The sequence below is a fragment of the Anarhichas minor genome, unplaced genomic scaffold, assembly GCF_050575085.1.
Source record: "Anarhichas minor isolate MPS153535 unplaced genomic scaffold, ASM5057508v1 ptg000062l, whole genome shotgun sequence".
NCBI classification, from domain to species: Eukaryota; Metazoa; Chordata; class Actinopteri; order Perciformes; family Anarhichadidae; genus Anarhichas; species Anarhichas minor.
In genome coordinates, this window is record NW_027466508.1 from 33,248 (window position 1) to 60,876 (window position 27,629).

The window sequence follows — 27,629 nt, forward strand, 5'->3', positions numbered from 1 at the left end:
TTTCCTCTAAAGTTAGGTACTTTAATCGTGAGTGTCTTTGGGGATTGACTCGCTTCTGGAGCAAACCTCAATCGGAGGTTGTTGTCATAAACCAAAGAATTTGACAAAGGACAATTCTGACCATGAAAAATTAAAGAAATCACCAAAGTCGGTAGGATTCAGCCTCTTGTGACCATGAATGTCTGTACAAAACTTCATGGCAACCCATCCAATAGTCACCAAAGTGATGGAGCGACCTACATCACCATCCAAAGAAGGGTAAAAAATCAAAGCAAACTTTCTCTTGGCACTTTTAAACATGGAAAAACTAAATGTTTGCTTCTTATGCACACAAGGAGCTGAGCACAGAGAGGGTTATGGCTTATTTTAATGCCAATACTGAAGAGGAAGTCGCATAAGCTACTTTCTAAAAGCATATTTATGTATTTCAGAAATCACTTTCAACCCAAACAGCTGCCCCGGCACAGAAAGCTCAACCATCTCGTCTGCCGTTCTGTATTTGTATTAACTTTCATTTTCATTAGCCATTTAAAAACCTCTCCACACGCCCGTTTCCCACCTTGTTTTCTCTCTAGGAATAACTCAACCTGCTGCTAATAACGCAGTATGAGCTACCTAACACATCTTGCTACTGTGGTCTGTGTGTCATAGTGTGTGGCGGCTTGTAACTCAGCAGGAGAGATTCTTGTAAACTTATGAAAAAGCTATAACACTGGAAACAAAACTAAAGTGCTCCAATGGATCTGAAGAGCTGCATTAATGATAAACTGCTACTGCCACAGATATACTGTGTGTGTACAATGATGCTGGAGATCGTTGGCTCCTCAGTTGCCTCTTTTTTCTCCTCTCTCGTCCGCTCCTCTGAGCTGAAATAGTTCAGACTGGTTAATGGTTTTAACCATCACCTGACCGCTCGTGTTTTTGTTTGTCTTCTGGGCAGGTGGTTAGGTTTCACCTTGAGGTCTGATGTTTAAATCATGTGTGAAGTGAATTCCCACTCTCTCTCCAAGGGAGAACAACATGGAAACTTGCTGCCCCCATTGGTGACATTCCTACTGGGGGATAATACTGGTTGACTCTATTTAACAATATTCAAAAGTTACATTGTATGTGAGAAGTGTGTTGTGCATCATAATGCTGAGCTTTTGGGGTTTACTTTATGTTGACTGTGTGTTAAAGATGTGGTTATTTTTTTGGGTGTGTAATCTTAATCTTAAACTAAAATATATAATTCTTTATTAAGAATGGATTCTATGCTGAATTTACAAAAGAAGGGAGGACAAATAACAGTTGAAATATTTTTATTGCTTTCCACTAACAAAAAACCTTTAAATCTTAATAATCTATAGCTCTGTTTTTCTATTTATCAAGATTCATATGAAGTTTGGTTCGCTTCAAAAGTGTCTTGTAATGTAAAGGTTCCTAGACTAAAGTAAGTTTGGATTTCTTTTTCTTTTAAATAATGGCTTTTATTGTTTGTCCAAAGGAGTTCTCCGGGCCTCGGCTGGAACGGGCGTGTGGGTCGACTGAGGTCATCCAGCAGCTCCACCACAGAAGAAGACGGCGTCTTCGTCAACTCTGCCAGCAGCAAACTCCTCGAGAGAGCCCACGACATCCTCATGTCAGTAACAAGATGCATCCGCAGTCACCATTATGCTTTAAACTCCTCCTTGTTGTGTTTTTTTTTGAGCTTTCTTTTTATATAATAATTATAATGTTTATTATGTACATCAGCAGTGTGGCCTCGTGGCCTAGAGACATCCTTAAAACTGAAAGACCAGAGTTCAAACTCGGTGTCAGAAAGCATCTGCGCTGCCTCTTCTCCTTCAGTGATCACTACATTCCTACCAGCTCCAATGACCTCTGACCTCCCTCTTTAGGGAAGCTGTTCCCCCACGGGGATGAATAAAGTTCCACTTTATTGACAGGAATATGAGTCACTTGGGAAGAATTTCTGAAGTTAATTCAGCGCTTTGTTGACCTTTTACTTGACGGAAGAAAAAGAGCACCACTGTTGATTTCAAGAGCAAAAAGATGGATTTTGTGGCACAAGTGCGTAAAATAGATTCAACTACCGGACTGACATTTCTGTGTTTTGTTTTTGTATAAACAGGAGGAACAAAAACTACAAATCTAAGCCGGTTCTTCCGAAGGTACAGTCCAGAATATCTTTAATTTATCTTCAAATGTGGTGTTACATTATCAACATGATCAGCTGACTCTGGCTTCACACCTGCAGCATTTACTGAACGTCAAGTCGCTGAAGTACCTCAGCAACCTGACGCTTCACGACCGCATCACCAAGTCGCTGCTTCACCTCCACAAGAAGAAGAAACCACCCAGTATCAGCGCACAGTTCCAGGTCAGACACACACACACACACACACAGTAGCACACTGACTGCAGAGCTCACTGATTTGCCATTCAGTGCTCTCACCATAAAAACAACCGGATTAGCCTGAGCTGCACCGAGGAATCTCCCTCCAGCTGTGAATACGATAAAAACAGGGTGTGTCCTTTTACAGCTGTCCCCGTCCCCCGTCTCTCTGCCTTCACTGTCCACTGTCTTACCCCTGTATTTGTCCATAATGTGTGTGAAGTATATTTCTTCATCCACACACCCAGAAGTCTTAAATGTATGACATCATGTCTGGGAAATTAGGACAAAAACATGTCTCATAAAGAAAGACTTTTGATTCGGTTAGAAAATTTTCCTTTTCTCTGACATACTTTTCCTCACTAATGTTCACTTAGTAGGAGATGAGACCCAAGAACCATGAATTAACTTATTCCTACTATTCAAACTGCTGAAAACAAAAGATGAAAATCTGTTAAATGTAGGTGCTCTGCATTTTACAGCAGATTCTTTTCTTTGAATAGACTTCCCCGAATTTGAGATAAATTTGACTGACAGCTACAGTTAGCATTCAGAATAATTAGGTTATCTTTAGGTCAACAATGTCTCTCATATGCAGCCAGTAACACAAACCAGCTTAGAAAAAAAACACTTTATTTTCTGTCCGCTGTCTTTGAACATGAACTCTGGGCTCTGGCTGTTGAGTGGCGAGGCCCCTCTGGCAGGAGGCCTTGGCCTCAGTGTGTGGATGACTTCACTTCCCACATCCTGTGCTGCGCTGATTGCTTTAATCTCCCATGGAGGAGGAGGAGGAGGAGACTGAATTCCTCCTGCCTTCCACTGAATCATCACACACACATGCTGCTGACACACATGTGCATTTGTTTACACACACACAATGATTGCACATGGAGCTACTACACATCATTTTCTTTTTTCTCCTGCAGAACCACATGCTTACGTGGACATATTGCTTGTATTTATGATCGCAGGCAGCAACATTAATCTTGCGGCTGAGAGATTTACTGGATTGACCAGCAGTTATTCATTTCTGACTTTGACTTCCGCCTGTCAAACAACTGTGGAGCAACACAAGCAGTGTGCTTCTCTATGTGCCTTTATATTCAAGTCTAACTTTTCTGTTTTTGCGTGTCTTTCTTTAGGCCTCCCTCAATATGCTGATGGAGACTCTGGGTCAGTCTGAGCCGTATTTTGTCAAGTGCATCCGTTCCAATGCAGACAAGGTACCGTGTGCTCACTCCAGACTGCTGCCACTTTGACTGTTTTGGTTTAGTGTTCAAAGCATTTTTCATTTCCTTTTTTAAAGTTTGAGCATTTCTAAAGCATGTTTATCATTTCCCCCCTCTTCTTCTCTGTAACCTCTGCCATCTGTCGCTTCTCCCTTTTTCTGTCATTTTCCTCTCTCCCCTCCTCGATTATCTGTTTTTCCCATTTCTCAGCTGCCCTTAAGGTTTCATGATAACCTGGTGCTGAGGCAGCTGCGTTACACAGGTATGCTGGAGACTGTGCGCATCCGACAGTCGGGCTACAACATCAAGTACAGCTTCAAGGTAACAAACCATTTACACCCTGTAGACACTCTTTAAACAGCCAAGTCCAGATGTGTTTGATCTTTATATTTTAATACAGTAAATAAGAAAGAAATAAGCAATTGGAGATAAACAAATACAGCAAACATGAGACATTTAGTTCACTAGAATTTGGGGGTGTTACTGTTTACCACTTAAGAAGTAGCCAGTAGTTAAGTGAAAGTATATTAATTTTGTACTTTACTTGAGTTCAAAAGAAAATATTACACTTTTTTGGACCTCATAACATTTATTTAAAAGCTGTAATCATTCGATACATATGCTGATTAAGATATTGCACACAAAACATGGGATCTGTTGATTAGAGAATAACTATTCAACAGTATATAAAGTAGTTAAAATTAGTTTCCAACCTAGTAAAAATAGTGCAAAATATTTTTTCCCGAGACCAGCCTGAGAATAAATGTGTCAGAAACAGGCGGCAACCACCGGTTCTGAAGCGTGAAGCCGATGCGGAAGTGTCTTAAAACTTGCATTCTCTCTACTGACCAGCAGGGGGCGACTCCTTTGGTCGCAAAAAGAAGTCCAATTGTATAGAAGTCCATGAGAAAATGACTCTACTCTACACTTGATTTATTACCTGAGTAAACATGAGTTTATGCTCTCAATAGCTAGTTTCAAGTCTTCTTCAATACAGAATGATGTTATCTTAGTAGATGGTCCCATTTAGAGTAAAATAGACATGACACAGCTCCTCCAGAGCCACAGAAGACATCATACAGCAGCTTGTACAAGCTGAGTAGTACTGAACAGGACTAGTGAATTGACCTTTATGTGTAAAATTGATGCCGTTCCCCTTTACATTATGTTAGTTTCCTGAGAGTTCTAACAGACCCACTTCATCCACTAGTCTTTGTCTAGAAAGTATCATGTTCATCATGAAGCAAACAGTGGATATGCCAAATGTTAAAAGGAGTTTAGCAGCAGATTGCATTACCATGTTCCCTCCGTGCAGGCGTGTGCAGGCCAGAGCACTGATGCACTATCAATCCATGCTCACATCCCAAAACTTTAAAACAACACTCAGGTTTCCACGAGTTTAGGTGCCAGCGATGAATTCATCTCCAGGAAACGTGTCACTGTTTGAGTCGCGGTTCATTGTGTCGAGATGGAATTATGTGGGACGTGGCGTGGCAGCCATCTTAACCACATTGGCTCACGTTAGAATGACGTCAACCCTGTGAGAAATGCTGTATGACTAATAAAGCCGATCATGTTTTAATGCTGGTTGGAAGTGAGTCTTTGGACGGAGACAAGTGGGAGTGGCTCACTCCCACTCCACTTTTCTCTTCCATTAGTTTCCATTTTGTGGTCTTGAATGTTCATTTGTGCCAGTCACGTCATTGTGGTGGTTTATTGAGGAGTCACTTCACCAAATCACAAATTGTTCTCCCATGTAGCTCCCACAGTGGTATCCACTGTAGCTGTGTAGATAGTTAAGGTTTTATTTGCTGGGCTACAAACTAAGTACATTTACTCAAGTACTGCACTTTTTTGAGGTACTTTACTTATGTATATCCACTTTATGCTACTTTATACTTCTTTTCTACTTACAGAGGGAAGTATTGAACTGTTTTACTCTATTACACTACATTTATCTGACAGCTATAATCACAAGTTACTTTTAAGATTTTACATAAAAACACACGTGATAAACTTAAAAATAAAACACGTTGTTAAAAGTTAAACCAGTGCTTCCGAACCTTGTTTGTTTGTGACCCCTCGCAAAAAATCAATGTAGTTGAGGCTCCTTATCATGTTTCAGATGTCTACGAGTTGTTACTAGTTTCAACAAAGAGACATCGGTCCTTTAAACTTCTCACGTGATTTTATTTGAATATGAATTTTAATAGCAGAATGTGTTTTACTTCCTCGTCAAAACTACCTCCACCTTGAACAGCTACAAAGTGAAACACTACTCACAAAGTATTGCATTGATTTTATGTACACAGTTATGGTTACAGACTCTCTCTCCACCTCCCATCACTCATTTCTTTAGTGCAAATAATTTGCCAAAAAAGAGACATAAAGTACAATGAACAAAGTTTAAGATTAATTTGACTGATAGCATTTGTATCATTGTGTTTTAAAATGTTCTATAGATATTGTGATAATATCGTCATCATGAATTCTGTTGGCCACGATAATCGTGTAGTGAGATTCTGATATTGTGTCAGCCCTACTTTAATAATACATTTTAATTAATGGTGCCTTTCAACGCCACCTCACATTACATGAACTCAGTAATAAAATATACAATAAACAACAAGCACCGGAAATACAACACCAGTGAAATCAACAATGACAGGCAGCAGGTTGAAATCAGTAAAGATAAGTTAAAGTGAATACTAGTTTAAAGAGCAGGTTCATTCTATAATGGTGTCCAGCATGTGTATGTGTTTAGTTATTTGTGTGGACTGACCTTTAATATCTACATTACTGAGTGCAAAACCCATAAAACTGTAACTATTTTGATGAGCTCACTCGGATGATTTCAGCAGCAGACATCTTCATTTATCAGAAATTCCCCAAAAACATATTTAGTGCTTTGGTCAGCACTAATGAGAAATATCTTGGGCATGGTATCACTCTGGAGGAGTCTGCTGTTTCCAGACTCTTCAGAACAGAGCCTCTCCATTGTGCTCGTGTCTCTGAAGCACTCTCCATGCTTGTAATTGTATAAACACATCATCTGTTTCCCTAACCACCCCCCTGCAGCCCAGAGTGTATTGAATTCAGACAATGGCCCTCAGTTTGAAGAGTGGGAGTTCAGCATTTTTATGCCATGATGTTTGAACCCCTGCAAATATGGACTTTTACCTGAAACCACATGTGCCTTTGTTTTGTTTGTTTTTGCACAAGAGATGCTGCAGGAGGCTGCTTTGGTTTCTGCTGCTGGTCGAGACTTTTATTTCACATTCAGCGCCACAGCGTTGAACATCCCCAACCAATTAATCCTGCATTGCTGGGGTGGCCAAACTAGGCAGAAATGTTGAAATATTGGTTTCTGTGCCAAAAGGTTCAGAATTGAGTCAAAATCTAGTGTTTAAACTATGTACAATATACCAACAGTGCAATTTATTTGAAGTATGTCCAAGCTGTTTGGCATTGCACATCCTAGTTTAAACACTAGATGTCGACTACATTTAGTTATATTATCTGTCTTAACCTCTTGGCACAGAAACAAACATTATACTATTTCTGCCTGCTCTGTTTGTTCCATCGTGATATTTAACAGATGTTTTATTACATTTATCTTAAATTTAAATTTGTATCGGAAACTTTTTGTGAACAGACACAAATATTTGCTAATTTCAGCCTGTTTTAACTTTACATATATACATATGTGCACATAACATCATACTATTTTAAGTGGACGCTTGTATTAGAGTTTAGACGTTTTTAATACATTTAAATAAAATCTAAGAGTAGCAGATACAGAAATACTTTTTGAAATATGTGGGCACACCAGTCAACGACTGTAATGTCAAACGTTAAACTGTTTAGTTGTGTTGTGGAGTTAATTTTTATAGAAAATTATTTTCCAGTGTAGAAACACTGATTTTCTTTCAATGTAACTGGTTGTAAGCTTTGCATTCACTTTTGTTTAGCTTGTGACTCCATATATTTTTTTGTATTTGGTCCACAATCGATACAATTTGCCACCCCTGCTGTGCTGAAGTCAGTGTTAGAAAAACACATATTTCTCATTAACACCTTTCCTTGTTTTCTTGATAGGATTTTGTCCATCACTTCAGTGTGCTGCTCCCAGAGCGCACCAGTGCCACCAGAGACGGCATCCAGCAGAGTCTGGACCAGCTAGACCTCGAACCAGATGGGTACCAAGTGGGAAAGACAATGGTATGTACCCTCCGTCCTTCTCCCTCCTTTCCTCTTTGCTGATCTTTTAGATTAACAGATAAACAAATACAGTTAAAAACATGAAGCGACATTTGCTTTAAATACGCCACATTATCCCTGTCTGTTAAGCAACCTCTACTGTACAAAAACATGTAAAAAACGTGTTCCTCATTACAAATGAATGTTGCACAGCTGAGCTTTGTTCAGCTCTCAGAAATCACATTGTACACTGTATGTTATTATTGGTTTTATGTTATGTTACAATGCATGTTGAGGCAGTTAGGAATCTGGAAAATGCCGGTCCAAGTCCCAAAATTGATTTACTTAAGATAATGTGGGGTTTTGAAATCACTCAAACTCTTTTAGTTTATTAAACCTTTGAATTTCACGAACTATAAATAGAGTCATAGACAAAGGGAAAGGTTTGTGTTGAGGATAAACTCATATCACCTGAAAGCATCCTCCGTCTGGAATAGAAGGATGTAATGAAGACAGTGCCCCATATTTGGTCTTGGTTGGTATGTATGAGTCATGATGGAGGGGTCCTGGCCTTTGGGATGCTGTCTATATAATTAGAGGATCATACCTGACATACTTGTGACCATGTATTCGATCTCTGAGCTTTGTGTGTGAGCAGAGCTTTTTGAAAGAGTGTGTGTGTACATCTCTTTAACAACCTCGTTCTTCATTAGGTGTGTGTGTGTGTGTTACCACGCACTGACTCCATCATGGTCCCTCCCCTCAGGTGTTCTTCCGGGAGGCTGAGCGTCAGCGGCTGCAGGCCGTTCTCCACGCCGAAGTTCTCAGACGCATCGTCGCGCTGCAGCGGCGGTTCCGAGCCCTGCTGGAGAGAAAGCAGTTTGTCAGAATGAGAGAAGCAGCGATCTGCATCCAGGTACAGTTCAGTGCTTTTAAGCCCCGTCTTTTCCTTCTGTAGGATTTAAATCACTCTTTAGTGATTCTTTTTTTTCCTGTGTTTTTTTTTTCCTCTTTGTATTATTTCTGATTGACTTTCATGTAAAATTAAAAGCAATTCAAATTATACTTTTACAAAATGCAGTTTTAGACATTATTTTTTCTGTGCTAATTTTAAATGAATTCTTACAAACGATTTATTATTGAAGTTTTTGTTTTATTGAGCTGAAAAAGGTCTGTATGATGTAATGCATAACTATGAAACATAGTTTGTTGCATCAATCATCATATTATTATTATGATTTTGCTTACATTTGCAATATTGTGATACTCAATAGCAGAAAGATATTAGTAATAACGTTGTGGTATTGATTTAATGCCCGCTGTCCTGGCCTAGCTCAGTGCAGCACTACGTTTGACATGAAAGGACCAAAAGGTGTCCCTTGACATCAAGGATGTTTTATTTTAGTTCCTAAACTGGAAAATATTTTAAGTTTAATTTGAAATCTGTGTGAATGTCCAACTCAAATACAGATCAAATCAACATGTCACTCACAGACATGCCCAGTCCAGTTGGAATTAAATTCGTTTTTATGTCCCATAAAAGACAATTGAGATTACCTATTGAGCAAAGATGCTTATATTTCTAATGGACTGTCTTTAGTCAGTGAACAGGAACATATGTTGTGACTAAAAGAGAAAAATAAATCACAGTTTGTATTAAAAATAATACATAATTATCATCATCCCCTCACAGAAATGGTGGCGTTTGTACCGGCCCATAGACGAGGAGGAGGATTATGGCCCTCACGTCCAGGAGGGGGCAGCATTGTGTCTGCAGACACAGTGGCGAGGTTACAGGGAGCGCCACAGGTTCAGGCTGTGGAGGGAGGCTGCTCTGGTGCTGCAGAGGGCGTGGAGGTTATGGCTCTACCGGCGCTGCACAGCAGCTCTGGTCATTCAGACGGCCTGGCGCTGTCATCAAGCCAGAGACACCTACTTGCGTCTGTACGGCGCTGTGGTACAACTACAGGCAATTAGCAGAGGCTTCCTGGCCAGGCAGAGGTAAGCCATGCTGTAAAACACCTGTTCCTGAGCACTAGCACCTTCATGTAATTCATCAAAAACAAACATTTTTGCATTTTTATAAAGCTGTAACACACAGGTGACTGCATGATTTTTGCTCAAGCTGGTGAAAAGCCAGATTAATCTTTGCACACAGCTCCTGCCTGCAGTGTATTTGGTCATTGTTCAGTGTGCTTATTGACCAGGCTTGGTAAAAGCATGCCATTACGCAAGCAACCCAAAGCTGCTCTACGATCAGCTGAGCCACTGAGAGAAAGACTTTTTAACTTTGGTCAATACTTGAGTTTGTTCTGAATAACTGTTTAAAATGTATCTTGATACCAGCAGTAGGAAGTAGTTTGACATCAGCTAAAGTTGTAACCGTGCCTTCTTGATTGACAGCTTCAAACAGCTGAGAGAACAGAGACTGAGGGAGGAGAAGGAGCAGCAGCAGGAGAAGCTGCTTCAACTACAGAATGGCCAGGTGAGTCTCTCGCCAGGAGCAGAAGAGGAGCCTCCTGAGAGGATCATGGGGTTGGACCTCAGCACGTGGGAGGATCGCTCCTACGAGCAGCGAGAAAGGAGCCTCCAAATCCTGAGCAGCCACGAGGGCTCCGTCAGAGAGGAAGGAGAAGGAAGAGAACATGCTCGGACGAGAGAGGGCCCCTCTAAAGCGCAAACTGAAGCATCGGACTCGATCCAGACATCCACCGTGGTGGTGCGAGAGAGGTCCAGAACTTTAGACGAGCCCAGCCAGAAAACCACTCGGGCCAAGAGAGAGAGCCGGCGGATGAGAGAGTTGGAGCAGGCCAAGTTCAGCCTGGAGCTCCTCAAGGTCCGGGCGACCAGCGGTGGAGCCTCGTCCCCGTCCGAGGAACGCCGCTGGTCTGTAGAGCTGGTGGCCCCGGCGACGCCACCTCTTCGTTCACCCCAGGGCACGCCCGACAGCCAGAGCTCCAAAGGCAGCTTCGAGCTTCTCAGCATGGAAGACGAGGCCCCCAAGGCCGTAGAAGAGGTGACAGACAGTGAGGACCTCTGCTTCCCTGTTGCTTCAGCAGCTCCAGCACCTGAGCCCAATGCGGAGGTTGTTTCATCGAGCCCGAGGCCACTCGAACCGCACAGGACAGATGCAGTTGCCCACCAAGGCACACAGTGCCAGACCAAAATGGATCCGGCAGCCCCCTCTGCCCCCACACATCCGCCCAAAATGGAGAACTACCTCCCTACCTTTTACGTCCCTGCTAGTGAGGGCAGCACAGCCGTCTCCCGTCGTCCTGCTGAAAAGCCCAAACAAAACACGGAGGCGGCCGTCTCCACCACCACCACCACCACTGTCACCAAGCTTCTCAAAGAGAGGCGGGAGTCATCGCGGCGACCAGTGGTGGTGGTCATCAGCATGCAGAAAGAAACACCACTAAGCCAAGAGCTGAGTGATATTGTCCGTCCCCCTGCAGTGGTTCGAGACTCCAGGGCTCAGACGGGGGAGAAACCAGACCCGGCTCTCGTCCCCGTTTCCACCTCTGGCCCTCAGGCCGACCAGGCGGTCATCGAGAAGCTGGTGCGACTGAACGAGGAGAAGGAGGTGAGGCAGCGTAATCAGCAGCAGCAGAACGAGAAGGAGATGATGGAGCAGATCAGACAGCAGAAAGAAGCGCTGGAGCAGCAGCGTCTTTACTTCGCTCAGTACGAGAGAGACATGTTTGAAAAACAAAGAGGAGAAGCGCTGCACAGGATACAGCAGAGTCGACAGGGTGGACAAGATGTTGGTGGCGCCGCAACCTCCAGGGAGCGCCGTAGACCCAGCTCCCTGCTGATCGAGAGAACACCAGAGCTCGCTCCTCCTGCCAGAACACAGTCGGACTCCACGGCCCCATCAGTGCACTCTCCCCCGGGTGTGGACATCCAGAGCACCGCCCCTCACCCGTACCTGCCCCCTCCACCTGCTTCTGTTCCCAGAGAAAGACGCAAGGAGAGCAGGCTCGTTGCTGAGGGCTGGGCGCCCAAACTCACGCTGGAGTCCAAAGATGGAGGAGGAACCAGAGCGAGAACAGCGAACAAGAAGACACCAAGTGACCAAGGCACCACAGTTAGTTTGAAGGACAAGCCAAACATCTTCTTCTCTCCAAAGGACAAAGTCACATTTACAAAGTGAGTAATGGATTGATACATTTTACACTAATATTATTAAATGTACTTATTATTGAATTAAATTTCTTTGCTTGCTCTATGTATGTTTTTGTTGTTATGCAGAACCAGTTTTTTTGCCAAAGGCAGGTTTTTACCTTTTGTTTTACGTGCATAACAATAAAAAAAAGTTCAAGAATCATAAATAGAATAGAAATGTAAAATACAAAATATGACAAATATAATCAAAAAGGATGTAAATTATATCTAAAGAACTATTTTGGAATGATACAAATCAATGTAGGAATAATGACAATACATTACTATTAATCAAAATCCAAGAGAGAAAAAATAAAAATAAAACCCATTTATTTGTTGAACAAATAAATGGGTCAATAAAAAAGGGTTTCCATTTAAAATAAAATAGATCTAGATAAAGAATGAATGGTGGTAACATGAAATTTGAACACTTCTTACTAAATTCTGCCCCATACTATGGATTTGCTGCAGGGACACTGAGAAGAATGAGTTGAAAGTAACAGATAGACGGCACCAACTTTAATTGAGATTGGCTGACTTTTCTGAAAACCAGATATGATGCCATCATACTAATTTAAAAGATGCTCTAGCTAACCACATAATCATCTTCTGTGTGCATTAATGACATTTTCATTGACATTCTTGGTTTTTTGACTTAATGAATTCTCTATTTGGAGCCATTACTTTATTATTAAAAAATTATTAACATTATGTATTTACATTTGTTCCTCTTTTTGTCCAGCAGGTTTGACAGGGAAGCTGCTTCTAGAGAAACGCCTGCAGCCGTTCCCAGAGAAGCACCTTCACCCGTCGTCAAGCCCTCTAAAGGGGCAAAAACTCGGGATGTAAGCAAACTCTCCTTTTTCCTTTTTAGAACAAAGCATGTGTTTGCAAGTTCGCAGGAGTGCCTTATTTGTGTTGTGAATGAATTAATATATCTTGGCAGCCCCAAATCTTACACCTTAAACGCCACAGTTGACCTACATGAAGAACAAAATGCACTGGAGCTCTTTTTCAGGTTATTAAAGGCTCCTTTTTAAAACATGCTGTTATCACTTCTGATGAAACTCCAGGTTGGCAGAGCGGGCCAAAAAAAGAAAGCTAGAATGGCACGCACCCGCTCCGACTTCCTCACCCGCGCCCCCACCCTCTCAGTTGGGGGCGATTCAGACGAGGACTATGACGACGACAGCAGCAGCCCCCGCCATTACAGTCTGCCGCTCGCCAAACAGAGCTCCACGGAGACGGGCTTGAGAGAGTCCTGTTTCAGTGACTCTGACATGGTAACAGGCGCCATCCAGGCCATCAGTGGCCCTCTATACGGTCTTAAAGCGTGGCTTGTCTTTGACATTTCTAACCCCCTCCCCAGAGAGAGCATAGATCTACATCACTGACTCAAACTGAGCTTCAACAAATTTTCTTAAACTTTCCATAAGAGGGGAAGGCATTTCAAATGTTTTCCCTTTCAACACTAATCCTTTAACTTAGTTGCTTCTCTAACACGATTGGCTTCTGTTTCTCTTACAGCTTTAACACTGACTTCTTCTCTTCCTTGTTGAATAACAATGTTTGCATGTCACTTGGTTATAGTTCCTCTCTTAGCACTAGTCACGAGTCAGACCTTGGGAATCCTTGAAAAAGGTCATCATTCACTCTTGATGGTCTTCATCATCTAACACACTCCTACTGTCTTTTAACTGCTCTTTACCTCGGAATACGTGTCATATATTTCATATATTATTTGTTGTGTTATTGCTTTGTTGTATCAGGATTACGATAAACTGCATGTTCACTTTTACTGATGCCTAAAAGACGTCAGGTTAATGTGGCTGGTGCAGCTGCAGGTTTGTGATGCTGCCCTCTGCTGGCTCGAACTTGTCCTCAGATCATAATATACTCAGGGGCTGAATGTATATTCATAATAGAGAGGCTGTCTGGCTTTTTGGTGTGTTTTTAACATTTCTCCAACCTGGTGTTATTTCAGCCTGCCAGCTCTAAGGAGCAAAAGAAGATACAGAAAACCATGTCTTCAGGAGATTTGATCAAAGAGGACTCCATGCGTAAGAACTCTCAAGATGGAAGGTTTGTTCCTCAACTCTGCATTGCTGCCACACAGAGTTTTACCTGAAAGTTTTTCTTTATGTCTTGGCCTTAATATAAATTGTTAAAGTTACTGTGAGGAACTTTTAACTGGTTATGAAACAGTCTTAGTTTCATAATGATGCCTCTATATGACCTATAATAATAATAATAATAATAATAATAATAATAATAATAATAATAATAATAAACGAGACAGCAAGAAGAGTGGCTATTTCTATATAGTTCTCTATAATATTCTCAATGCTTGGCATCAGTGACACTGGGTCAAATTCAAACGTCACGCTGCTGGAGGCCCAAGTTGTATTAATGGGCCCGCTGGAGGAAAGGGAGTCACAGTAGAGCCAGAACCAGGAGTGAGCGGGGCAGACCGCCAGACCCTGCTGCAGTCAAATGAGCCGTTTTCTAAAGGGACTCATTGGAAACACTACCGCTTTTGTCCACAGTAACCTCCAAAATCAACACACAGTTAAAGCTCCTCGTAATAACTTGAAGTACTGTTTTGTCACTTGTTGAAGCTATTTACATTTTAATCTCAATTTTCCATCAGTACTCAAAGAATGTCTCAATTTTGTTTTAAGTTTGAACAGGGGTCGTAGGATGCGTTTCTGGGGCAAGACAAAGTATGGGGATAAGAAGACATCCAGAGAAAAGCTGATCTGCGGGGCTGATTCCCCGGATGGAGACTATGGGGACACTGGGCCATTGCTGGGAGAAGGTGTGTTATCCAAAAGCAAATTAATAGGACTTTCACTTTGGGTGCTAAAATACTGTATTTTAATGCACCTGATGTTCATTTGACTCACCTGCACAAATCCTTTGTTCCCTTCCACACAGCAGGTCAAGAGAACATGTCGCCCCCCTGCAGTCCTGACCTGATTTTGGATCGAGGGTTCAGAGACTTGAAGGAGAACAAGGAGCCGTCTCCCAAGGTGAAGCGGCGGCGCAGCGTTAAGATCAGCAGCGTGGCTCTGGAGCCTGCTCAGTGGCAGAACGACGCGCTGCAGATCCTCAACTGCGCCAACGACTACAGTTGCATGAACGACTTCCTCATGAAGAAGGTACAGACAAACATGCTCTTTCTCAACACTTCAGGAAGTTCATATTCATACAACGATGACTGTGGTGTTCCTGTTTTAGATCAACGACTTGGACACTGAGGACAGTAAGAAGGACACCATGGTGGACGTCGTGTTTAAAAAGGCTTTGAAGGAATTCCGTCTGAACATCTTCAACTCTTACTCCACAGCGCTTGCGGTAAGTGCTGTCAACACTGTTTACATGATTGGTAACAATATTATAAAGATACTCATAAACTGTTTATAGCACTGTATAATTACACTGATCCTATAATATATAGCACCATAGTGTTTTATAATTCCATAGTTGTAATATAATATAAGTTTTTTTATAATGCATTACAATCAAAATTGTAATAAAATCACAGTCGTTTTTACGTTATAGCAGATAAAGGATTAGAACATTATTTCCAAAGTAGATTAATACTGTTCTCTTCCTGTGACCTCGTCATCTTCCTCCCCAGATGGATGATGGTAAGAGTATCCGCTCCAAAGACCTCTACGCTCTGTTTGAGGACATCTTGGAGAAGACCATGCGACAGGAGCAGAGGGACTGGAGAGAGTCTCCTGTCACGGTGTGGGTCAACACCTTTAAGGTTTTCCTGGATGAGTTCATGACCGAGTACAAGCCTCTGGACAGCACACCCAGCAAGGTAAAGACTCACAGCCTCCTGGAAAACAGGGTTTTTGATGATGGCTAAACTGTTAAAAGATAGTTTGTGCTCCTTTAAATGTATTCTGTTCTGCTCAAAGAAATACATGTGTGTTAATTGTTGTGCATCCAAAAAGTAAGTTGAATGTGTAAGAAAAGTTTTACGTATCTTTACAAACTTTAAATGTCATGTACTCTGGTGTATAAGAAGCCTTCTGGATTGTACGTTTCTAGAGATTTTATCCTCATTTTACATGATGGTTATATTTCCAAATAATGCATTTAATACAGTGACAAAACTAAATAAATGCAAAAACATATCTGTTGTTCTGTTTTGTGTTTTATTTTACTACAGCAGGTCCCTAAACCTGAACGCAAAAAACGGAGGAAAAAGGACACAGACATTGTAAGTCTCTCTTCATCCTCATCATTATTCAGAACTAACAGAGGTCTTTTACACCCCGCTTTGCTGTTTGGAATAACAAGATATAAATACACCAGCCACCAGAATAGAAAAGGCTATTAAAACAAGAAAAAGAAAAACATGTAAATGTCAAAGGAAATATGCACGTGAACTTCAAATGAACCTGAACCTGTGCTCTGCTGCTCTCTGCAGGTGGAGGAACATAACGGCCACATCTTCAAGTCCACCCAGTACAGCATCCCCACATACTGTGAATACTGCTCATCGCTCATCTGGATGATGGACCGTGCCTGTGTGTGCAAACGTGAGTGTGCATGCAAAACATCACACAAGTTTAGATTTAGCAGACCTTGAGAATCCCTGAATTTCATACAGTGGATCTGAGAAAATTGATCTTTTTTTGATAAGCAGTTTTGAAGAGTAAAATATTCATGTGCTGAAATAATTAATTATTAATTCAATTGACAGAAAATTCCTCCTCTACAATTTGAATAAAGTGATTGTCATTTATCAAGGAAAATTCCCAATATTTGCTGGTTCCAGCAAATTTACAGCTTTTTTCTATTTTCCGACAGTTTATTAATTAAATTATCAACAGATTCATTGATGATAAAGTTGCAACCCTAAAATATATGTGAAGTTGAAATTGCAATATGTGTTTATTTATGTGTTTGTAGAAGCACCAACATCTCACACACGGAGGAAAACCCCCTGTGATTAATATTTGGGTTGATACAACAGTAGTTTTAATAGAAAAAATGTCACTACCATTTCTCAACTTGACATGAACATGAGTAAAACTATACCACTGACATCAGAAACTGATTGATAAAAACTCTATGAACACCGGTCAGTTCAGCATGGAATGAATCAGCCATTCGGGAGTCTTGCCAGTCCGACTCAGGTTGCCAGGTTGTAATTGGCAAACATTCTGAGAAACCAGAAACATATTCTCGACTTGTGGTTGCCATCAGTGGCAAAAAACGTATTTAACATACAAAAGACAAAGACATCAAACAGCAAAACGTGAACCGTACCCAATTTGTTTCGTCGGTGACATGTAAATATTGCTGTTACAGTCAGAACCGAAACCAGAAAATGCTGCACGTGCGTTGGTGCATTACTCTAGTGCGCACAGGAATCTGTTTTAGCGACAAAGGTGAAGCAAAGTAAGTTGTTCAACTGCGGGGTGAAAGGTTGGACGGACCCGTCAACATCACAAATCGATGTGAAAAATTGATTCAAAATTGACGAAGAACCAGATGAACCTGAACAAGAAACATTTGTGAAGTCTTGGGAGGCGAAGTATTCCGGCTTTAAGTTTTGGCAACCAAAAGCTTATGCCAACCAATTTTAAAGGTTGGAAAGAAGCCCTGTGTCCTTAACAGTGATGTCTGTGAGTGCTGGAACCGTGCCTCTCTCTCTCTCTCTCACACACACACACACACACACACACACACACATAAACTCAGTCAGTCAATACAGCCAATATTGTCCTGATGTAACCAACACCAGAATATTAAATACATTTGCTATCAGGCAATGTGTTTTGAAAGAAACAACTTCTCGTGCCAAATCCATGTGACCACAAATAGACACAAACACCCCCTCCTCCACTAAGACATTCAGTGAACTTGTACAAACACACCATATCTGTGTTCAAGCTGTGTTCAGTCTGGCCTCACAGAGCGAGCCCCACCCTCTCTCCCTCCTCAGCCTTAATCAGATTGTTTTCAACTGGACTCATGGGGTCTGGGGCGCCGTCTCTGCAGAGATATCCCCACACAGTTTGTCCTTTATTCCCACAGGATGTTTACCTCACTCCAGCCAATACTGCCTTGGTCTCTCAAGCGATAATATATATAGTTATGTTTTTCTTTTGTACCAACTTCTGCTGAATAATGAGGAGGCGCTGCCTGTCTGTGGATAGAGGAAATGACCCGTTTGATTTCTCTGGTTGTGTTCATCCAGTGTGCCGGTACGCCTGCCACAGAAAGTGCTGCCAGAAGACGACCACCAAATGCAGCAAGAAGGTGAGTCGGCCATATTGTGCGCCCGCCAACAATGTCCCAAGACACTAATTGTTTTTTCTGTGGGTTTCTTTCCAGTAGGTAGTGTTAGTACTGCCATCTAATACACTTTTTTTTGATACGTGAGCAATTCTTATAAGCATTTTTAAATATTAGTCTTTGTTTCTTTGTTCAAGTGTGTGCATGTTTTTGTGTTTAACAGTGTATTATTATTTTCTCGTAACAGTTTGATCCAGAGCTTTCCTCCAGACAGTTCGGAGTGGAGGTTTCTCGTCTGACTAATGACGAGAGGGCCGTGCCCCTGGTAGTGGAGAAGCTCATTAACTTCATTGAGATGCATGGGCTCTACACTGAAGGAATATACAGAAAACCTGGCTCCACCAACAAAATTAAGGAACTTAAGCAAGGACTCGACACAGGTGAATGATTCTAGTCACCTTTAAAGCTGAGAAACATGTGTGGGGAAGGATTAAATGTGATTACTAAGTGTTGGTTTGTCTGCACCATAACTATATATTAGTAGCAGAATGGACATTCCCATTCAAATCATCTTAGCAGGAAGGTCAGAGCGGCGGCCATTTTTATGTTTGTTGTAGCGGGCTAACTTCAATATAAACTAAACTGACTTACAGCGAGTCACAGAATCACTGAGGTGAGGTTTTGCAGTAACGACTAAAACAAGCAGTAAATCTAACAACTTAACGCTTCATCCACACACTCTTGTCACAGCGTAGGTAAGCAAATTGCTATCACCAGATGAGTGACAACTTTGGTCTGCTCATTTACTGTGACCAGCGTTAAAGTATGTTGGAATAAAAAAACTGTTTGCTAGATAACTTGTTAGCTAGTTAGCTAGCAAACAGCTGGCTGGTTAGCTAGCTAGCGTGCTAACTCCACCATGCTGTAATGCTACATTGTTTCCATAAAATAAGCTGAACAGTGGGCTGGTGGCCTGCGTCCGCTCTCTTCGCAGCAAACTGCGACAAAACTTTAGGTCTCCACTTACATGTGTTCTCACAATAACAACAATCACCATTTTCTCTTGTAACGGTCAAATGACCCCCAGACATTTATTTCTATGGTCTCCACTCTCCTTGTGACCACACAGATGTTGACAGCATGAATCTGGACGACTACAACATCCACGTTATCGCGAGTGCTTTCAAGCAGTGGCTGAGAGACCTGCCTAATCCTCTGATGACATTCGAGCTGTATGAGGAGTTTATACGTACCATGGGTAAGTGATCAGTTTTAGGTATCCAACTCCATTGGGTTTTCAAATGCATCACATTGGAGATTGTGTCCACAATCACAATTTATTATTGTGAACAGCAGCATTTGTTTGCTGTAACGGTAAAGGGTGATTTGTCTTGTTGAAATGCCTCCTCAGCTTTGCAGGATAAAAAGGAAACGATCAGAGCGGTGTATTCAGTTGTTGACCAGCTAAGCAGAACTCACCTAAGCACTCTTGAACGCCTCATATTTCATCTTGTCAGGTAAAAATCAGTTCTTATGGTAATCCTTAGAGTAGGATTTATTTCCTCCCTGGTAGACTATTCTAATACTAAATTAATGCTTTCCAGGATCGCCTTACAAGAGGAGACAAACCGTATGTCAGCCAACGCCTTGGCTATAGTTTTTGCTCCCTGTATCCTGCGCTGTCCAGACACCATTGATCCACTGCAGAGTGTCCAGGACATCGGCAAGACGACTGCGTAAGAACACACTTTATGTATATCTAATTAATTATCTGCCTTTGCCTAAGGCAGTGGTTCACAAAGTTTGGAGCGGGAGTGGATCCTAAATTAATCTGTTTCATGTGGGAGCAATTGACAAAACCGTATGCAAGGCTACCAAGATCAGTCAAAACCAAAGTCAGCAGAACATATTGTCAGGTTCACTGTCATTGTAGAAGACCGGCCTTGTGTCATTCTTTTCTAAAAGCTCAACTAGACAGACAGACAGATAGAATACAATACTTAACTTAAATAAAAAATGAATCAATCATAACTTACACCATGTTATTGTTTCAATAAAATTATTGTTTACTTGGTTTATTTTCACTGCAGATTTCCTCAATAATGGTTGAGAAAAACAATTATTGATTTGTTTTCTGTTTGAGAGCCACTGTATACTTATAAATCAGACTTTGTAGAAAAGGGTTTGCCTTTTGATTAACTAAATATGAACTTATCATTTTGCTGTGACATTGTTAAGCATTTCCAGTCCTTCTGAAGTGTGTTTTTTCACTCCTTAGGTGTGTAGAACTTATCATTTGTGAACAGATGAATAAGTACAAAGTTCGACTAAAGGACATCAGCAGCCTGGAATTTGCAGAGAATAAGGCCAAGTGCAGACTGACCCTCATTCGACGGTCGATGGTAAGTAAATGATATGACAAATATACTGTTATCAGAAGAATCAGCTGTTTGCACCGTTTAATCCTCCTGACTGAGCCACCCTAAAAACTCCTTCCCTGATTTCCGCCTTTGTAAGCTGTTTCTCCTCTCCAGATTGTCCTCCCTAACCTGTCCTTTCCTTTACCCAGAAACCCGTACTAATAGCTGTTAGATTTATGAGCATAGCGCTCACTGTGGTATGTATACACACACGCACCATGGATTACATCCCCAAATCATCATCCAGTGGCGATGTTGTTGTGGTGCCGACCTCTGCATAGTCTCATCTCTTCAAATATTAACATCTGCCTTCTCCATCCATGAAGCATGACTCATCACTTCACTCAGCTTCTGTTTGTTGTAACTGTCTCTTGTGGATGAAAGTCATGAGATCGTGCAATCGCTTGTCATTAGATCTACATTATGCCACTTGGAATATGGAGCATAAAAAGGCTTTTTTTTTTAGCATATTCTATAACTTAGTATTGACTGAATAGCTCATATCAGTGTTTCACTCTCAAGAAATATAAAATTAGAAAATGTCATTAAATTGTTGTTATTACTTTCTCTGGATAAATTGTGGACAGAATTAAGTTCTCATTAAGCCTTGGTGGAATCTCATACTTTTCCTGAGCAAATATCATATCTATTATGATGATAGACCGATTAATTGGTCGCCTGATGAATCGGGCCGGTTATTGCCATTTTGAGACAAGCGGCATCGGGCGACGCCTGCACTCACAAGGCCGATTAACAGAAAATGTCTGCAGGCAGCCTTCTGAGTGTAGCTGATGTGTACCAAAGTAGGCCAAAACCACCAAAGGTTGTTTATTTAAATTTTCACTATGTAAGTTTACACATTTTAGTTCTTTCTCAGAAAAACAACAACCTGAAGACATTTATTTAGTTGATTTTTATTTAAAATAAGTGCATTACAAACAGTGTAGGTCTACTTAAGCAAACGGAGACAATGCAGACGATAACGATGTTAAATGTTCATTTAAGTTCTGCAGTTTTGTTAGATTTATAAATTGTTGTATTTTATCAGATGCAAAAAAAGAAATTAAACAGAAAAAACATGATATCAGCATTATATATTGGCCGCCCATATCGGTATCGGCCATTGAAACACCGTAATCAGTCGACCCCTGATCTTTATCACATAACAGTGATATTGTTACTGCTATTAGCTTCACTTCTAAGAACTGAGATGTGCACATCATCTGCCACTCAGCGAGAAAGGCAGCAGATCAGTTGCAAGAACCGACCGACCTTGATGCTGCACATTAAAACCGACTTTTATGAACTTGTCATTACTGATTCCTCCTCTTTTTACTTCTCACTTTTGCTTTAAGCAGACAAATGCAGCTAAAAAGGTAACGTTTGTGTATCGTTGTGTTGTATCTATATTTCGTGTTTGATCAGTTATTCAGTGCTGCTGTGCTGTTTTTAAACGCTGGTCGTTTCATGTGGTTTGTTCACTGCGTGTGCGAGTGAGTAGCTGCTTGCTAAAAGTGGTGAAATGTACTGTATATGACAGCATAACTGTTTTCATTTAGTGCTGGTCAGCTGCTTTTTTTTATTGAGCATAAACATAGTATTCACATGATGTGAAGACAACATCTGCCTCTGACTTGTTTCTCAGGGAAAAGGCCATGTGCAGCGACTGAGCTACCACACGCCCTCGCCTCCGGTTAGTCCGCGGCTCCCATCTGTGGCTGAACCCGCGATAGAAAACACTGGCAGTGAAGAAGGAGAGGACTCATTTTCCAAAATTTCAGAGCACCAGCAGGCGGCCATGCAGCAGGAAGAGAAAGTGCTGACAGAGCAAATTGAAAGCCTGCAGAAAGAGAAGTAAACACCGTCACTGCACTTACAATGTTCTGAAAACAACAGTTTCTTGATACGTAAATAACTCCAGATTATAAAAAAAAAAAAAGTTTAACAGGACAATAACTGTTTTGAAGAACTGAATTTACAAAAATAACATTTCCAATTTGCATGTGTTATTACTGTTAGCTGTGTCTCAACATGTGTGTTCAGCTCATTTGTTTGCCTCTGCAGAGAGGAGTTGACTTTTGAGATATTGACTCTGGAGCCACGAGCATCGGATGATGAGACCCTTGAGTCGGAGGCTTCTATTGGTACAGCCGACAGCTCTGAAAACCTCAATGTGGACTCTGAGGGAACCATTTCTGACTTCTCTGGTGTGTCACTAAGCAGGAAATTACAGCTGACCTTTCAGTTTGTTTTTTTACATATAATTGGAGAGAAAAGATCAAAACTAACCGTGTCTTTGCCTTTCATTGCAGAGAGAGGTCCAGTATTGACTTCCCCCTGGCCTCAGAGGTCTGACATGACAAGCCCTCGACGCCGTGCTCTCCGCCGGCAGCCTGACTCCCTGGACTCTGTGGACTCTTGCTCCAGCGTTTCCTCCTACTCTTCCTCATCACACTTCCACCCATCGCCCTCTTCGTCCTCTGCCAGCACCCGGCGTTTTCGTTTCCACTCCAAGTCTTCTACCGTAGGCTCGGGTCCGGCCCAGGCCCAGGCTCTGAATGTATCTCAAGCCTCCCGATCCGACAGCATAGACAGTAGCCCTACAGCAGATCAGGAAGGAGCGTATGACGAAAGACCCCAGTTTACAAGCAGAGGCACCTTCAATCCAGAAAAGGGCAAACAGAAACTTAAAGGGGCCAAGCACTCAACCCTGAGGCACTCCAGAGAAGGCAGTGGCCACGGCAGGGACCCTCCAGACATACCACAGCAGCTGGTATTGTATGGCAGTAATGAATTCATGGTATGAAGGACACTGGGGCACCAAAGCACTCCCTATCCAACTCCCTGGCAGGCGTATACATTCTCAATGGGAAGTAACTTAATGACCGATCTCTGCTCCTCAAAGCACTCTTGCTTAGCCTTTCTTGAAGTCTGCAAAAAAGTGTCCCCAAGTGCCGTGTACAGTGTTGCCACCTCCAGAGGGGGGAGATCAGTGGAAAGGCTCCTCTTCGGTAGACTAAACTGCCACCCATGCTCTCTACAGTGCCTCGGCAGCTCTTTACTCGGCGCCAAGAGGAGACGCACTGAGCAGGAGGACAGAGAAAAGGGAATGTTGGAATATGCCGAAGACCACTAAGCATCAGGGAACGTTACGGAGCTGGAAAGCTGAAGCAGTATACTTTCAATAAATGAGAAGAAATCCGGCAACATCAGGCAGCATTGATGTTACAGTGAACGTAAAGCTCACAATTATTAGCGGCTTTATGAGTTTACAGTTCATAACAATCAGTGTAAGCAGTGGTTGATCTGTTACTACAAATTTATTTTCCCTTATTTAATAAATTTTAATGGCACAGAAATTCTTTATAGCATATAATATACAGGTATAAATACTGTACAAAGCCGGAACACCAGCCTCTGCTGGGTAGGGTAGTTGAAGTCAAATATTTATCTTTTTTTTTTCTTTCTTTTTTTCTTGAGTATCTTGGACAGAGATGTACAGATTTGGGCGGTGGATGATTTATGTTTGTTTGTGTGTGCATGTGCCGAGCGCTTATGCAGTGTGTGTGTGTGTGTGTGTGTGTGTGTGTGTGTGTGTGTGTGTGTGTGTGTGTGTGTGTGTGTGTGTGTGTGTGTGTGTGTGTGTGTGTGTGTGTGTGTGTGTGTGTGTGTGTGTGTGTGTGTGTGTGTGTGTGTGTGTGTGTGTGAAAAACCACTTCATGTGTTGTAAGTTTGTGCTGCTTTTTTCCCCCTTACAAGGGAAATAACGCCATCAAAGGGACCAAGTCAGCTGGTGTTTATTCCAGCCAAAGGGGATCCCAGCTCTGTAAAAATGTTGGATGTGTATAAAAGCCCTGCATTCTCTGCTTAACAGCCATACTACAATTGTAATTGTACAATACAGTTCATATGTACAGTATAGTGGACAAATGCCATTCTATTCTTGAAACCTATTGTTACCCCCCCCCCCCCCCCCCCCACTCCCAAACCCATCCCCACCTCCTGTCTCCTGTAAAGTGTTTGCTCAATAGCAACCAAGAAAGAACATAAAACCAGTATGTCTTTTGTCTTTATTATTGAGAATGTCTATGGTTTTGTCATTTAAGTGTATCTTTCCGATATTCCAGTATTTTGCATTTTGCAACAATGTCAAAGTACTGCAGATGACATATTTCAAAATGAAACTGAAGCGGTGAAATGGATTTCAGCCACTGTTAATTTGTTTTATTTACGCGCGCTTTTCCTACTGCGACACGTCAAAATGTCTTCTGTGAATTTTACATGGATACCGATCCATTATCAGTGATACCACAAACAAATATGATACATTCAGTACAATTAGCAAGGGTGTTAGCATGTGTTCACAGACGGGGAAATCTGAAATTTTCAATCATTAAATGAGACCATGTAACTTTTGAATGAAGAAACACATTATTCCTCTTACAAATGAAAGGCAGAGTTCATTTGCTTGATTCAGTACTCGCAGGGGTTTCGCTGCAATATTCTTACTTGGTCCAGTATTACCAGTAGATAACGGAAGCTAATGTTAGCAAACTATTGTTGTGAACTTAATTTGCTGTATAATGACTATTGTCCTACTGTTACACTACATTTTAGCATCTACCATTATTCCATAATTGGCCCCGTCAGAGGCCACTGTTCAGTAATAGTTATACAGGCTCACTGATTGTCCTCTGACTGTAACGATACTTACACTTTGCTGCATTTTAATCCCACAGCATTTATTGTTTTTGGTCACAAGTGCTACAGTGCCACTGTTTCTATAACGGAGAAGGAGCTCCTTCTTCCTAAGGAGTTTATACTGTAGCAAATAATTACCCAGATAGTGGCCATGTTTTTAAGTATCTTACTGCATCTCTGCGAGAAGGAAGATCATATGCTGGGTCATAAGTTAGAGTGCATGTGCTTCTGTCTGTCTGTACTACTTGACCCATCAGCCTGATATTTTTTGTGCTCATTTATACCTTTATGTTAAAGGATCTTTCGTGGTTGCGGTGGTTCACAATTCTTGAAAAAACTATTTATTGACTGTTTTATACCGTCATTGACTGCTGACTCCTCACTTTTCTTAGTCCACTAAAGTTAGGCACGATATGAGATGGGGGGGGGGGAAATCCCCTTTTTTGTCATCTTTCGTTTAGGACAGGAGAGGAAGAAACACCTGCCGGAGATCTGTACTTCACTGCTGTGCACTTCTTTTTAGTTGCTTTAGCAATATGTTGCCTCCTTCAGGGTAATGAAATGATAATAAAAATCAGGCTATTGGAAGAACAGGTAATGTACAGTTTGCCGTCTATGTTGCGGGCCTTTTCTATATTTATTCATCCTTTAGGTGCTGCTTCTGTCCTGTAAAGTCATTTGACTTTGGTGGAATTACTCAACCCAGGGGTCATGTCTTGTGCATTTTTATCCTCACAAAAATGACAATCTATGCTTTGGGGTCCATTTTCCACCTCTGGTATAAACAGAAATTGGCTTTGCATATAAACATATTCAACTGCTCCTGAGATACAGCTAACCTCTTATGTAGCCTGAAGAGAGCAGACAATTCTTAATTTTGTTTTCATTAAAATTTCGTAAAATCCATTTGTTTCATCACCTTTGGATATCAAAGAGTCAAAGAGTCTGGCAATAACCATGACAGCAGTTAGGAGGCAACAGCTAAAAGGGGTACAACCAGGAAATGTAATGTTAACATGATGTAATAACTTGCCTTAGCCTTAGGAGGTTCAGTAAAATATCCGTTTAAAGTCTCCACCTGTAATTAAAATAAAAGAGAATACAGCATTTAGTTATTTACTTTGAAAGAGTTTTTTTGTGAGGACTTATAACAAAACCAACCCAAATGTAGGCTCTGTGCTTGAGCGCGCTAATGAAGATAACATGTCATCAAAAACATGTAAATAGCCTTAAATGGGATGCAGCCTTGTGTGTTGTTACACTTATGTATCATGTTTTATGTCATGTTTGTTGTCTAATCATGTATCAGCAGGCATGTTGGTTAGAAAAACTCAGGTTGTTTTCAGAGCACTTTTCAAGCAAGAGGTGCAAAGTACTTTACAGAGATACACATCTGACAGCAGTGGTGTAATGTATCAAAGTATATTTGCTCATGTACTGAGTTCATGTACTTGTTTTTACAATTCTGAGATACTTGTACCGTCAGTATTTCCATTTAATGGCACTTTATTTATTCTTCTCAACTACATTTTGGAGGCAAATTTTGTAATTTTTACTTTAACAAGCTTTTCGTTTCTCTGGTTTAGAGCATCTATACAAAATATAAAATCAGCTAATGAATTATGTCGTATTGTAGGTTAAGCTGCATCAATTTATTCCAATACAGTAATGAAATATGTATTATTCTGAAATGAGATGTAAATTGATTCCTCTCACTTTTGTTACTTAAAGTAGGCTATTATGTATATGCAAGACTTTTACTTGTAACATGTTTTACACTGTAGTATTGCTATTTTTACATTAGTAAAAGATCTCAGTACTTCTTTCACCACTGGCTAGAAGTCAACCACATGACATAAGCAGCTACGTGGCATGAAAGTGACAAACAATACAACATAAATACATTTGATTCGCATAAATAAAACAACCTATATGTCTATCATATTAACTTCTCATTTTCTTATGTAAAATTACCTCCTACCCAGTTTGTTTAATCGTTTACGTAACCCATAATTCCGACAGCACATAAAGGTAAATTAAAAGCCAAAATAAACAGTTAAAAAAACATTTTAAAACTATTTTTGCACGTTTACCACAACGGACTGGATCACATTTGTAGACAGACGTGAGTGGACTGAATTCAGACTTTAAACCAATTATTTCTTTAAAAATATAAAGGTACTACATATTAATTGATCATAAACGGCTTCGGGAACAGCCTCCTGGTGACGCGGGCCACCTTTCGAGCGACGCATGCGCAGAGGCCCAGCGTGT

At 41.2% G+C, this 27,629-nt stretch overlaps 1 protein-coding gene across 1 annotated transcript in view; it reads left to right on the forward strand.

The window, feature by feature from the left end:
- LOC142933482 (unconventional myosin-IXAa-like) overlaps positions 1-25,168 on the forward strand; it is a 50,414-nt gene extending 25,246 nt beyond the window's left edge. The window contains exons 15-41 of the mRNA XM_076077600.1: positions 1,487-1,621; positions 2,114-2,153; positions 2,240-2,362; positions 3,520-3,600; positions 3,817-3,927; positions 7,705-7,827; positions 8,573-8,722; positions 9,500-9,807; positions 10,210-11,955; positions 12,713-12,815; positions 13,044-13,253; positions 13,955-14,052; positions 14,652-14,788; positions 14,908-15,131; positions 15,211-15,327; positions 15,614-15,802; positions 16,157-16,207; positions 16,418-16,529; positions 18,197-18,258; positions 18,482-18,674; positions 19,364-19,492; positions 19,646-19,751; positions 19,839-19,970; positions 20,513-20,636; positions 22,300-22,508; positions 22,719-22,861; positions 22,967-25,168. Of these exons, the coding sequence (XP_075933715.1) occupies positions 1,487-1,621; positions 2,114-2,153; positions 2,240-2,362; positions 3,520-3,600; positions 3,817-3,927; positions 7,705-7,827; positions 8,573-8,722; positions 9,500-9,807; positions 10,210-11,955; positions 12,713-12,815; positions 13,044-13,253; positions 13,955-14,052; positions 14,652-14,788; positions 14,908-15,131; positions 15,211-15,327; positions 15,614-15,802; positions 16,157-16,207; positions 16,418-16,529; positions 18,197-18,258; positions 18,482-18,674; positions 19,364-19,492; positions 19,646-19,751; positions 19,839-19,970; positions 20,513-20,636; positions 22,300-22,508; positions 22,719-22,861; positions 22,967-23,460 (5,650 nt within the window). The 3' untranslated portion in view covers positions 23,461-25,168. The remainder of the gene's footprint in view (positions 1-1,486; positions 1,622-2,113; positions 2,154-2,239; positions 2,363-3,519; positions 3,601-3,816; positions 3,928-7,704; positions 7,828-8,572; positions 8,723-9,499; positions 9,808-10,209; positions 11,956-12,712; positions 12,816-13,043; positions 13,254-13,954; positions 14,053-14,651; positions 14,789-14,907; positions 15,132-15,210; positions 15,328-15,613; positions 15,803-16,156; positions 16,208-16,417; positions 16,530-18,196; positions 18,259-18,481; positions 18,675-19,363; positions 19,493-19,645; positions 19,752-19,838; positions 19,971-20,512; positions 20,637-22,299; positions 22,509-22,718; positions 22,862-22,966) is intronic.
- The last annotated feature ends 2,461 nt before the right edge of the window (positions 25,169-27,629 follow it).